Here is a 13,112-nt window from a genome sequence, read left to right on the forward strand (position 1 = left end):
GTCAGTGACGTTGTAAATCTAATAATGCATCAACTGTGTGTAACAATTGAATGTAACGAAAATTGTTGTAAACAAATTGATCTCGTCAATACGGAAATTTTGACAAAAACACAACAGATTTAAACTAATAATAATCTTTGTAACATAATTACTGAAAACTTTGGCAAATCGTCGTACAAGTTATCCGTAAAAGCGTCTTAAATTGTATGCGGAAAAAAGGGCCGTATGGATAAAAATAAGACGTCAAAGTTTAATTTCCGTGATCTCTAACAAAGTATCCTGTTGCCAACGCACCACTCATTGAGGAATTTTTGTTTGATAATACTAAATTGAAATCTATTCAGTCCCTCGGAGGGCTACAATCCTATTTGTCACAACCTCGTACAAAAGGCAAGCCAAACATTATAAACAATTATAGTCTGTAACATCTGGCACAATCCAGAGGGGGCAATTGAAGACACCGACGGGAGGCACTGAGTGCCACCAAAATTGTAATAATTTGTAAACCATGTATGATTACCAAATACCGTAAAAAAAAAAAAAAAAAAATTGTTTTTTCTGCGGAAGAAAAGCGACGTATAATATGTAAAAGCCAAAAAGAAAGAGAAAAAAAAAAGCGACGGATCAATGCGTCCAATTTTCGATTTTCGAGAGTTGAACAAGGTCGTAAAGATAAAACACCTAACTGTTTTCGGACACCTCGGTACCAAACTTTCTCCACCCAGGGGACTGGATGATAAAATTGAACATTTCTCAGGATTTTTTTTCTAGTATCGGTCGCAAAATTTCGTCGATACTTCTTGAGGATCAGTACCAAGGTACCAGTATCAGTAGGAAGGAAGGAACCGGTACCTTCTTATGAGTTAGTATGAAATGACATGCCTACCCTTCGGTCTGGCTTCAGAGCCACACCTTTTTGCTTCTATAACATGCGGGTCGCAGAGACCTTGCGTGCAAAGGGAACTCGAGTGCTAGTGTCTACTAGACGACTTCCTTTTGGTCGACCAAGACAAATCCAAGTTGAAACTTCAGGCTGCAGAAGCTGTGAAGCTTTTGGATTAACCTTTTTTGCTTCCATAACATGCTGGGTCGCAGAGACCTTGCGTGCAAAAGGAACTCGAGTGCTAGTCTACCTAGACGACTTCCTTTTGGTCGACCAAGACAAATCCAAGTTGAAACTTCAGGCTGCAGAAGCCGTGAAGATTTTGGATTATCTGGGCTGGCATGTCAATTTCCATTATGTAGGGTGCTCGGTCGCTCGGTCGCGGAGACATTGCGTGCAAAGTAGAGTGCTAGCTTACCTACACGACTTAATCTTGTTTCACCAAGACAAATAAACTTTTTTGCTCCCATAGCATGCTCGGTCGCGAAGACCTTACGTACATAGGGAAGTCAAATGTTAACCTACCTACGCGACTTTCTCTTGGTCCATGAAGACAAATACACCTTTTTTTGCTTGCATAGCATGCTCAGTCACGGAAACATTGCGTGCAAAGGGATGTTGAGTGTTATCCCACCTACGCAAGTCTCTCCTGGTCCATCAAAAGAAGTCCAAGTTGAGTCTTCAGGCCACATAAGCTGTGAAGCACTTTGATTATTTGGGCTGCCAAGTCAGCCTTACAAAAAATCAATTAGTACACTGGTTCAAGAGATGACATGGCTAGGAATTCGATGAAAAATTGCGAGAAATAAAGTGGCCACTCAACAACATTCTAGCTCAAACTCTGACGGAATTACATCACTCTATGTTAACTTGCAAATTTTCTTGCGAAGTTTCAAGAAAAAACACCCTCGTAAAAAACAGGCCATCCTGCATGTGTTAACAATTAAATGCAGTGCTGACGCGGAGCCACATGTCAGACATTGCCGATACACAAAACCAACCATTTCCTGGCAACGGAATCTTCGGACATGTGTACGGGTTACAAATGCAGCGCTGACGCGGAGCCACATGTCAAACATTGCCGAGACACAAAACCAACCATTTCCTGGCAACGGAAGCTTCGGATATGGGTAGGGGTTACAATTAGACAAAATATTAACGTCCTGTCTATGGTCAGCTCAACAACTGAAACGGCTCAACCACAAAAGAGCTATTTGCAATGGTAGTGACAATCAAAATGAATCTGAAAGTATTTCACTAGCGGTTGACCTTTCGATTTTTAAACTAAGCGATAAGTTCAAGATAACTGTCAGCTTATAATCTCTCGGGGAGATACAACATCGTAGCCGATAGGCTATCACGAGGAAATCAACCTGCGAAATGGCACTTTTTACCACAAGTGACCACAAAAGTTTTTCGAAAGTGGGGTCATCCGGATATAAACCCATTCGCCGACCAAGATTGGATACCTTCAGCAGACCGTAGAGGATGCAACTAGCATGGAGAATTCCTCCTCTCAACCTTTTCCCCAGAGTACTGACTCACTTCAACAGTGTCTAGGGAACCTACTTGGTAGTGTTTCCAGACTGAGCGAAAGCATTTGGGTTTCCAAGCCCTCAGATCCCGAACGCTAGATAACTCGCACGAAATCCAAAACCTGCCTCCTCCACAGGGTAAACATTAACCCTGAAAGCTTAGAAACGGGGGGGGGGGAGGGGAGGTTGTACAAATAATAGACTGGTCTACACAGGAGAAGATTTATTGAAAATTAGCTGGTGTCAATCCACTTTGCCAGCATACTTACCAGCAACTAGAAGATGGTGCATATGGTGCTACAGTTTTAAAATTGATCCTAAGTCTGCAGATGTTGCCAAATTCTGTTTTCTTTTCCAAAAAGAAAATTTTGCCTGTAAAACAATCCTTCTGCATAAAGCAGCGCTGTCGACTTTCTGTGGACAACATACATGTAGGACAGCAAACATTCTCAAGCTCTCTAATAAAAATTGCTATTCTAAAAAAGCCATCGGAATAACTAAACATAATTCAACTACTTATTACAACTTTACTAAGTATAGTCCCATTCACATGAGATCCGAGAATAGTTCTAAATTGGTTTTCTTCAAACCCAGCCACCAGATCACGCCTCAAGGTAGCTTGAAGGACACCAACAACCATGTTGCTGGCTACTGGACGCAGAGTTAATAACCTTACTTTGCTCAACATTTCTAAAGACAGTTTCTTTGATAACAGAGAAAAACATCTTTCTGATACCAGTCTTTGGGTCTAAAATTGAAATCCATTTTCGTCAATAATCTGCATAAGTGCTTTCTAAACATGAAACTAAAGACATGCCCAGTAAGATTCGTAAGGACTTTTTTCTAACTATGTGTGTTGTCACAAAAGCAGCATACCGTACTGTAAGTGGAAACTGGTCTTCGTTCAACCTTACGAGGTAGTGGCATCAACCCATCTCTAAGAAGTTGTAGATCAGCAGTAGCCTCTGAGATGGATTGATAATGAACCAATGGACGAAATACTTTCTAGAGGCAATTGCAAATCATCCAAACGTTTACAATAATTATTGCCGAATAATAGAGCTTCCTAAAGATCCTCACGATTCTTTTTTTTTTCAAAACATTTACTCATCATTTACTCATGTTGTATATACATCATTTATACAATTTATACATTTTCTTGTATATACAAGATAAAATGTTTATTACAAACTTATAAATATTTTTTAATTATTGAATTAACATGAAAGTTAACAGCTGTGTTTTTCGATTTAATAATTATATAAATTATGAACATTATCATTGCGCTTCATAATTTTATTATAGCTTACCTATTTCATCATAGCGTTGTGCTTAATAATTTCACCAGCAGATAACAAACACGTCTTCATAATACAATGCTGTATGTTTTCCAAAGGCACATCAATATTACGGTTTTACATAACAATAAAACCGATATTATGTGCCGAGAAGGAAAACATACAGCATTGCAGGAAGTTCTTCCTGGTGAAGACTATGAAAATCAAAGATGGCTGCGCTTCCTTTATACTTGCTGGCTGCACCTAGCGGCTAAAGATGGAACTAAATTGACTGTCTATGGTTGGACATAGACAAGGAATTTAAGCTAAGTACACACTGCTTCTTCATAATACAATGCTGTATGTTTTCCTTCTCGGCACATAATATCGGTTTTATTGTTATGTAAAACCGTAATATTAAATGGTTGTTAGATTCGTCGATTTCCTCGTGTCTCATGATGTCAACATGTGACGGAGTTCCTGTGGTTTTTACGATCCACGGTTCCCGTTTAAGACCAGATGAGCCGCGAGCTCGCCCTACAATAAAGTGAAATAAAAAGAGTTATCAAGAACGAGAGCACCCACCGTTATATTCGGATTTTAAAGATCGCTATAAACAACTCAACAATGTTAAGACTGATTTTACGTATCAGCTCATCAGAGGCCACCGATACTTTTTCATTTCATAAAAGAGACGTTTTGTCTATTTATTACTGAAGCATTTTCTGAATCCACTCCACTAGTTCTAGAAAATATCTAAAATGCACAACCAAACCCAAAAAAATCTACTTACCTCTACAATTATACAATTAATATAGAATTTAGATTAGGTGCATTTTAAAATAATAATAATAATAAAGATACAAGGATGGTTTATGGAACTATATAATACCTAATGATATTTTTCCAGATAGCATTGTCTCGTGCGTAGTCCTTAACAGTCAACAATGCAGTCGGGAATGTGACGTTAGTTCATTGCGGTATAAAGTTTGGATGAGACACGTTCATGGAATTAATTACAATTGTTGTGGAGGTTCCGCGCACGCATGAGCATCATCATCGCGCAGCGCGCACTCGCACGACTACAACGCGCCTAGTTTTTTTACATTCAATTTGCACTCGACCGTAGCTGCGCGCGCGCATTGTTTTAGTTTTAAATCGGCCCGCTATCGCGAATATTCCTCCAAGTTTGATAAGATCATTATATCACCGTGATAAGAACAATCAAGGACTGAGTTACGGACGAAACCGTATAGTTCACCTTCCATATGTGGCACCTGTTTGATTATTTTCAAGTGTTTATACAATAGAGTTTTAAAACGTGAATTTGTGGTGATATTGGTTTATCGGATGTCGCGGCACGCACCATGGGAACGACGAAGAGATTGAAGATAACTGTTGTTGGAGATGGTATGGTTGGCAAGACCTGCTTGCTATATGTATACACTAGAAATGAATTTCCTGAAGAATATGTGCCCACGGTGTAAGTACATATTTTAAATGATTTCGGTGTCTTGAGACAGGTGCGACTTCTTGAGGGACGATAGGATGTTTTTGTGACAACAAACGACACGACTATGATCGCCGTATCATGGATTTGTTACGGTTCAACAAAAAGCTTACTATACCTACTAAGCGTCCAACAATTTTATTTTTCCTTTACGTTAAACGGTAATAATTTATTTATAGCATAAACCTACTGACTCACACCTAAATCATTTAATAAACTGCATAGAAATCAAAACCTTTGATTTACCTAGATGCTCCAATGTTCTTCTAAGTATTTATCTTTAACGTAATTGGTGATTTGAATATTGAGGAAACAATTCACAACTTGTTATGATACACATTAGCACCTATCGTATAAATTTGACGTTAGTTTAGGAAGGAAACTATGATGAATCAATTCGTCTTACGTCACTAAATATACGACATTAACTTATTATACCTATGAATGACTAAGCACTGCCTGTATTGACCGAAGGTAAACATCAACCGAATATCCAAATGCCTAATCCAAACGTTTTTATTAAAATACACTAAATGATATATAACGCGAACAAATAGCTTGGAACATCTTAAAGTACATAATTATGGATGTAGGTCAAGAGCACAGCACTATTACTAATTAACATTCTAGTTCTAAACATAAAAGACATCCATACAGCACTAGTGCTAGTTCCTGTATAGATTTTCTAAACTTTATCATTCAGTTACATTTTTTAACTCTGAATGATTATTGTATACATTAATTAATAAAAATTTAAGCTGTAATAATCTAAATCATCTATAGTTCTAAATTCTCGTTATAATTTTTTCCGTTTTTATTTTCTTTTGTGATAATAATATCATAAATTGTCCGGTCGATAAAATTTGTTAGGTACGAAAACAACTGAAGCGTAGAGATGCAAATTATTTCGTACATCGGTGCTTACTTAGCTAGTTAAAATTGCGAACTGCACTATTTGTAAAGTCAAATACGTCGAGGCATTGTTGTATTGTATCTACATGCTGCTTCCTCCTTATGAAACAAACGCCTACAACAAGTCCGATTTCCATCTCGGTCACGAGCGCTAACACATCCATACGCAGTCAATGACCGTAACATAACATGAAACAACGGAAAAATAACTAGCCAAAGTAAACTAACTAAATTAATAGTGAAGTGTTAATGTTTAAATTAACAATCTGGAGTCGAATTTTCATTTTCTGAATACATTAATGGACTGAATGTAAACTAAATTACATCACAAACATTATGTGTAAATAACAAGGAGTAGCAAAATAAGTAGTTTAAATTATGTACTTATTTCACTTAAGAACGACACTTGGGATTAATCTACATGATACGTTAGATTGATTACCTACTTACTTATTTTGTTTGTTCACTTTTTTTTTCTTTTTTTAATGTTTACATGGGTGGACACGCTCACGGCCCACCTAATGTTAAGTGGTTACTGAAGCCCATAGACATCTACAGCGTAAATGCCGCCACCCACCTTGAGATATAAGTTCTAAGGTCTCAAATATAGTTACAACGGCTGCCCCACCCTTCAGACCGAAACGCACTATTGCTTCACGGCAGAAATGGACAGGGCGGTAGTACATACCTACCCGTGCGGACTCACAAAACGTTCTACCACCAGTAATTCCGCAAATTATAATTTTTACTACACGATGTTATTCCTTCACCGTGGAAGTCAATCGTGAACATTTGTTAAGTACGTATTTCATTAGAAAAATTGGTAACCGCCGGTGGGGTTCGAACAACGCTAGATACGAATGCACCGGACTTCTTGCCCTTTAGGCTACGACGACTTCAAATACCTACTGGTGATTAAAACCTAACCCGATAGATGCGGATAATTTAATCAGCTTAAATAATAATACTAAGCATCTGTGATGCTTGGAATAGATATACATTTTACTGTAAAGAAAGTAAATCTATATTATATTATTATGTATTTCCGTGACCAAAAGCCATTCATAAAAGTTTTAAGACTAAAAGTGGACCGCAGATTAATCCGTCTTCGATTTGGAACAAAAATTTCATTAATTAAGTTCGTCGCGGCAGAGTTAAAATTCGAAGCATTTTAAATAGTACTTCTAGAGTTTATATATACATGTAACAAATCAAACTTTACAATAAAAAAAAATTAAATAATCAAAAACATTGTAATGTAATTTCACAACTTTATAAAATTACATTCATATTACTTAGTTTAGTTTATTAAAGAGCAACTTCATCATTGTTTGAAGCTTTCGCGGATATCAACATTATGATTGTTATTAAGTAACGCGATCTTACAATGATTTACAGTTTTAGTGTCAGTGTACCTTTAATCACGGCGCTTGCAACAGTTTCGAAATATCGGGAACTTACTAAAACTACAAATCGTGGTATACCGTAAAACCTGTTAGATAATATTATTATATTAGTGTAATACTTATATTATTATATATTAGTATTAACAACCTTGTCATATGTGTGTGACTCACATACACCTAACTAGTGTTAGGCACACATGCAACCGTGGCTCTATGTGGTTGCATTTTAATTCAATGGCAAATCAAAAATCATTACTCAAGATCTGATATTCCATAGATTTGACAATTATGTCGGCCACATCACCGTGGATGGAGAGGACGTAGAAATGGCGTTATGGGATACAGCTGGACAAGAAGATTATGAACGGTTAAGACCACTATCATATACGCAAGTAAGGATAATATTCCATCTTTAGTAGAAATAAAATCGCATTCTCTGAAACCTAAGCTTAATAATAATGGCCGCACTATGTTATATATTATATTATAACTAACACAAGCTAACACACACGATATCCTAAGTCTGCCGGCCGTATTTGAAACTATTCATGGTAAAAAAATCGCATTGTTTTAACGATGGAGTAGGTAAAAAGTATGTGTTGGTAGTACTTATTCATAAATTACACGATTTGATAAAATGATGATTTTACATAAGTATATAAATCTCTAACTTGTGCATTTATGTACACTACCTAATTTTTACTTTAAATTCCATGTCTCTGCGGAGACGCATAATTATATCATATTTTAGAATTTAGATTGTTTAGGTTTTTTTGGGAAATCCTAGAATTAACTAAATTTGATTTAAAAAAACGAATTAAAAATTTGCTTTTACATTCCATTCCATTCAAATCAGATTAGCATTGTACTTGAGTCTAATTTCACAATAAGTAAAGCTTGTTATGGCATTTTTCGTTGGTTTGTGGAGCGTATCTTTAAAAACGGGGAAAATAATTCTCACGTGTAAGTTTTCGAGCAAATTTATTTCTGACGACATAGTCACATATGCCATTTCCAAAGCTATCCTTAGCCTGAAAATCAATGGTATTTAGGTTGATGCGAGAGTGGATCAAGTCTTCGCTGATATATGGAAGTCAAAAATCGATGGTTCGTAAATGTATTTACTGGTGGTAAGACCTCTTGTGAGTCCGCACGGGTAGGTACCACCGCTCCGCCTATTTCTGCCGTGAAGCAGTAATGCGTTTCGGTTTGAAGGGTGGGGCAGCCGTTGTAACTATACTGAGACCTTAGAACTTATATCTCAAGGTGTGTGGCGCATTTACGTTGTAGATGTCTATGGGCTCCAGTAACCACTTAACACCAGGTGGGCTGTGAGCTCGTCCACACATCTAAGCAATAAAAAAAAAATGATTTGAATACTGCCGAAAATAGTAATTTTGCATTTTGAACGACACCTTTTGTCAAACTCTGGAGCGCCCAGACATCGGTCTTCCATTACCTATAACATTTAAAATGTTTAAACTAAAAAAAATCATAAACGTAATTTTTGGCAACGCTGGTTTCTTTACAGTTTTAATCTTTTTTCAGACGAACTGCTTTTTAGTATGCTACTCTGTAGGGAGCAGATCATCTTACGAAAATGTAGTACACAAATGGTATCCTGAATTAAAGCACTTTAGTGCTTCTGTACCTATCGTCCTAGTAGGTAAGTATGCGACATACAGATAGGTAATCCTCATAAATTGAGCACTTTTCGGGGCTTCGAGTGAAACAACCAACCTTAAAAATCGCCGACATTTGTGTTTAAATATTTTTGCATAGTATCATCCATCATACGTCGTTACCAACAAAACAAACTTTAATACCTATTCAATTTAAGTGTTGGCACATCAGATATGTTATTACAGCGAATCCTGCTTGTATTTCTAAAACTAGCGTAATTTCTGTAGATTATTAGAGTGAGAGATAATGAGGAAGGATTTAATCAATTTTGACTCCACCGTTGTTTTACTAGCTAGATGGGCAAACGAATTCATGGCTCGCTTAATGTTAATCGGTTATCGTGGTTCAAAGACATGAGCCTACCGTTATCACCCTAAAGACTTACTGATGCCTACTCTACTTGATGTTACTGGACGCTTACTAGCTGTACCTAATACTAACGTCGCAATTCCTCGTGATACTTAGTCCAATGAGTTTCTCAACGGAACATCTCAGAGGCTTCCGATTCGACTGTAAATTCATTTCCGAAACAGCTGCTTTTGAGCAGCCACACAAGTAGTTATCTACCTAATGAAGTTCCGCCGAAGGCTTCCATGACAAATGCAGTAGGTCAAGCCGACACACTTTCTTAACTTGCTTAACTGTGCAAGTCATTTAGTGAAACAAATTTTCATTTCAGCTACTAAAATTGACTTGAGGTCTTCGGATAAAGCCGTTGTCACAACTCAAGAAGGAAAGAAATTAAAGAAAAAAATCCGGTACGAATAAATCATTTATATTTTACATTAATACATTACTGTGGCCACTGAGTAAATAGTAGTAACACTTATTAAATTTACTATTTACGAATTATTACGATTTCCCCAGTGACCGCCGATATATTTTAAGATAATAAATTTTAAGGATGCTCGAATAACATTTATTTAAATTTGGAATATTATGGTGAAAGCGAGTAACGATGCATACGATTTTAATAAATTATAAATAATATAGAAAACCTTGTTTGTCATTTCTTGTTTATATTTTATCTACAACATTTTATGTCAGTGATAATTAATCGAAACAGTTCCGAATATAGCGACGCATCTAATGTTACCTTATACGTTATCAATTAATTCATTAACCGTTCATTTATGTTTCCTAAAAAAAAAACTCGGTATGTACTTCGAGACATTTTCCAGATATAAATATTTTGTCAAGAGAAGCATTTCCTTGTCGCACTTACCACCACTAAAATTAAACTTTATTTGAACAGTGGGACGATTTCAATTTACGGACTTCCGCTCGTTTAAATTGCTTTGTTAAGTTTTTTATCCAACGGTTTTTATTCTACACGAAGAGAAAAGTGACAAAGGGTTATCACGGTGGAGCGCCGCGCCGGCAGCTGCGTTATCGTCCATTATCACTGTCTGATACCGCGTTAACTTGCGATATGACGACAATGGTGCTGTTAAATGAAACAAACAGTTTATAATCACTGCCCAACGTAACATTACGTTTAATTGACTTTCCAACTGATTATGTTTGAACTTTGCGTTGTTAATTAATGTTATACGTAGTAATAAAAGCAATTACGAAATTTTATCGTACCTACTAGTACCTATACAATGAGCAGTAGCTACCCACCGTATTTGTACCCGATATTCGGTTTTTTTATTGCTTAGATGGATGGACGAGCTCACAAACCACCTGGTGTTAGGTGGTTACTGGAGCTCATAGACATCTACAACGTAAATGCGCCACCCACCTTGAAATATAAATTCTAAGTTCTCAAGTATACAGTTACAATGGCTGCCCCACCCTTCAAACCGAAACGCATTACTGCTTCACGGCAGATATAGGCAGGGTACCTACCCGCGCGGACTCTTAAGAGGTCCTACCACCAGTAATTACGCAAATTATAGTTTTGCTTTTTTTGATAATAAGTTGTATGGATTTACAGAGCAGCCCATTTGGTTGAATGTTCAGCACTAGAGCGGATAAACATGGACGAAGTATTCGAGGAAGCGGTGCGCGCGGCCCTCCGCAAGAAACCAGTCCACAAACGCACCTGCCAATATCTTTGATGAAGAAAAACGCGACACGATTAAATATTTTATTGTTTGTTACATAAAAATGAAAAAATTTTACTCTAAGAATAGGGATTGCTTTAGAGCAAACAGGGCAGACAACAGCTGCGGCATTTTCAACAGAACGATGGTTTTCGCTCGACGAGTATTAATTTATTATAGGTATTGACTTATTTGTTAGTATTGTTGCGAGATTTTATGGAAAAACTAAATGTTTACAATGTTTTATAAAAACGTCAAACGAATATAATCAAGATTGATTTTACTATAATATACCTTACATTTGTATAGTATATAATAAATTGTTTAAATTCTAGGCATATTTGATTGTTTGGTTAAGTTTTTAAATGATAAAATGAACATATTATTATATAATAGGTAATCACCAAAGTTTTATTCGTAAATTAATATAAGATGAAATAAATGTATTGAAACTTCACAAATGAATCTAACAAGTAGTTGAGTATTGCACTCTTTTCTATACAGCTGTTAATATTCGATGTAAACACGAAGAACATAACAAAATAAACAGAATAAACGCTTATTTCAATCCACAACTCAGTACATTTTATTGATTAAGTAAATATTACTAACTTCTATTACACGCTGCCAGTATTACATTTGTCACTGGTGGTAGGACCTCTTGTGAGTCCGCGCGGGTAGGTACCACCTCCCTGCCTATTTCTGCCGTGAAGCAGTGATGCGTTTCGGTTGGAAGGGCGGGGCAGCCGTTGTAACTATACTGAGATCTTAGAACTTATATCTCAAGGTGGGTGGCGCATTTACGTTGTAGATGTCCATGGGCTCCGGTAACCACTTAACACCAGGTGGGCTGTGAGCTCGTCCAACCAACTAAGCCATAAAAAAAAAAAAAAACATACAAATCAATACTGAATAATAATAATAAAAATGTGCGCCTGTAATAATTGTGAAATCAATTAGTGAGCTAGTAGTTTATGTTTAGAGAGAATCATATCTTATGCAAGCAATATTTTTGTTTCATTCTCCCTTAAAATAATGATTTAAGGTCTTAATTAGTTGTAGACTATTCTCATGAATGAGGGTACTTTATTTGAATAAACCTATAATACGTCACCAAAATAATGTCAGTTATTAAAAATATGTCGTTTATTGTGTTTGTTTTTTTAAAAGCCTACATCATTATCATATTATGTGATGAGCTCAAGAACATCATGTTTTTGTTGTTAGCTAACTGTAATAACCTTAAAGTATTTTAAAATCTTTTAAAGTAAGTGAGGCTAAACCTACATCTGGCATCATTTTTGTTAAAGGATATGCCTGTGCCAATATTTTTTATAATTCTGAACAGAGATCCGTTTCATAGGCGGAAATAATAAACTAGCTAAGTAACAACATAAACGGACAATAACATTAATACTCTGATCTGCCTGAATATTCATCATTTTGTGAACCGTCAATTTAAAGCGAAACCAGACCACCCTCCTCTCCATATCACGCCAGCTCGTTGACTCCACGTTTCAGAGGATTTTAAATTGCAGTACAGGGTGGTCAACAAAACCTCTTTAAACTATAACTTTTAATTCGCAACATCCTTTATGCAATAATATTAGCAAATTTTCATGCGTTCTGTAACACCCTATATAGAGCAATTACCATTGCCGTAAAATACGGAAGCATTTAAAGGTGAAATAATAAAAGAAAAAAGGAAGTTTTAAAAGAAAATCGTTATCAAGCCATTTTGTCAGTTATAATCAGGGTTTTGCGTTATCAATAAAGGAAAAAAAACATTGTCGTTCTCTTGTAATCGGAACATGATTTGTAAATGACAGTAACCGACATCGGAATTGTTCCTTGT

The 13,112-nt window shown here is 36.3% G+C and overlaps 2 protein-coding genes and 1 long non-coding RNA gene across 3 annotated transcripts in view; 2 read left to right on the forward strand and 1 right to left on the reverse strand.

Annotated features, from left to right (window-relative positions):
- Positions 1 to 13,112, forward strand: part of LOC101743353 (TAR DNA-binding protein 43) — a 490,523-nt gene that overhangs the window by 73,938 nt on the left and 403,473 nt on the right. The window lies entirely within an intron of this gene.
- LOC119629573 (uncharacterized) lies at positions 2,627 to 3,933 on the reverse strand. The gene is made up of 2 exons (XR_005245535.2): positions 3,729 to 3,933; positions 2,627 to 2,832 (listed from the first exon to the last, which is right to left on the reverse strand). It is a non-coding gene; the product is annotated as an uncharacterized LOC119629573 (long non-coding RNA).
- LOC101746381 (ras-like GTP-binding protein RhoL) lies at positions 4,608 to 11,832 on the forward strand. The gene is made up of 5 exons (XM_004924620.5): positions 4,608 to 5,178; positions 7,801 to 7,915; positions 9,072 to 9,189; positions 9,886 to 9,964; positions 11,149 to 11,832. Exons 1-5 carry the CDS (start codon positions 5,063 to 5,065, stop codon positions 11,270 to 11,272), a joined length of 552 nt encoding a protein of 183 aa, XP_004924677.1. The 5' UTR covers positions 4,608 to 5,062; the 3' UTR covers positions 11,273 to 11,832.

The sequence above is a fragment of the Bombyx mori genome, chromosome 15 (genome assembly GCF_030269925.1).
Source record: "Bombyx mori chromosome 15, ASM3026992v2".
Taxonomy (NCBI): Eukaryota; Metazoa; Arthropoda; class Insecta; order Lepidoptera; family Bombycidae; genus Bombyx; species Bombyx mori.

What these genes read in the sequence shown, in the direction of transcription:
- LOC101746381 (XM_004924620.5), top strand. Translation starts at nt 5,063, where the DNA reads ATGGGAACGACGAAGAGATTGAAGATAACTGTTGTTGGAGATGGTATG. An exon ending in GAAGAATATGTGCCCACGGT is followed by an intron (nt 5,179 to 7,800) that starts GTAAGTACATAT and finishes GATATTCCATAG; the next exon opens with ATTTGACAATTATGTCGGCC. An exon ending in GACCACTATCATATACGCAA is followed by an intron (nt 7,916 to 9,071) that starts GTAAGGATAATA and finishes ATCTTTTTTCAG; the next exon opens with ACGAACTGCTTTTTAGTATG.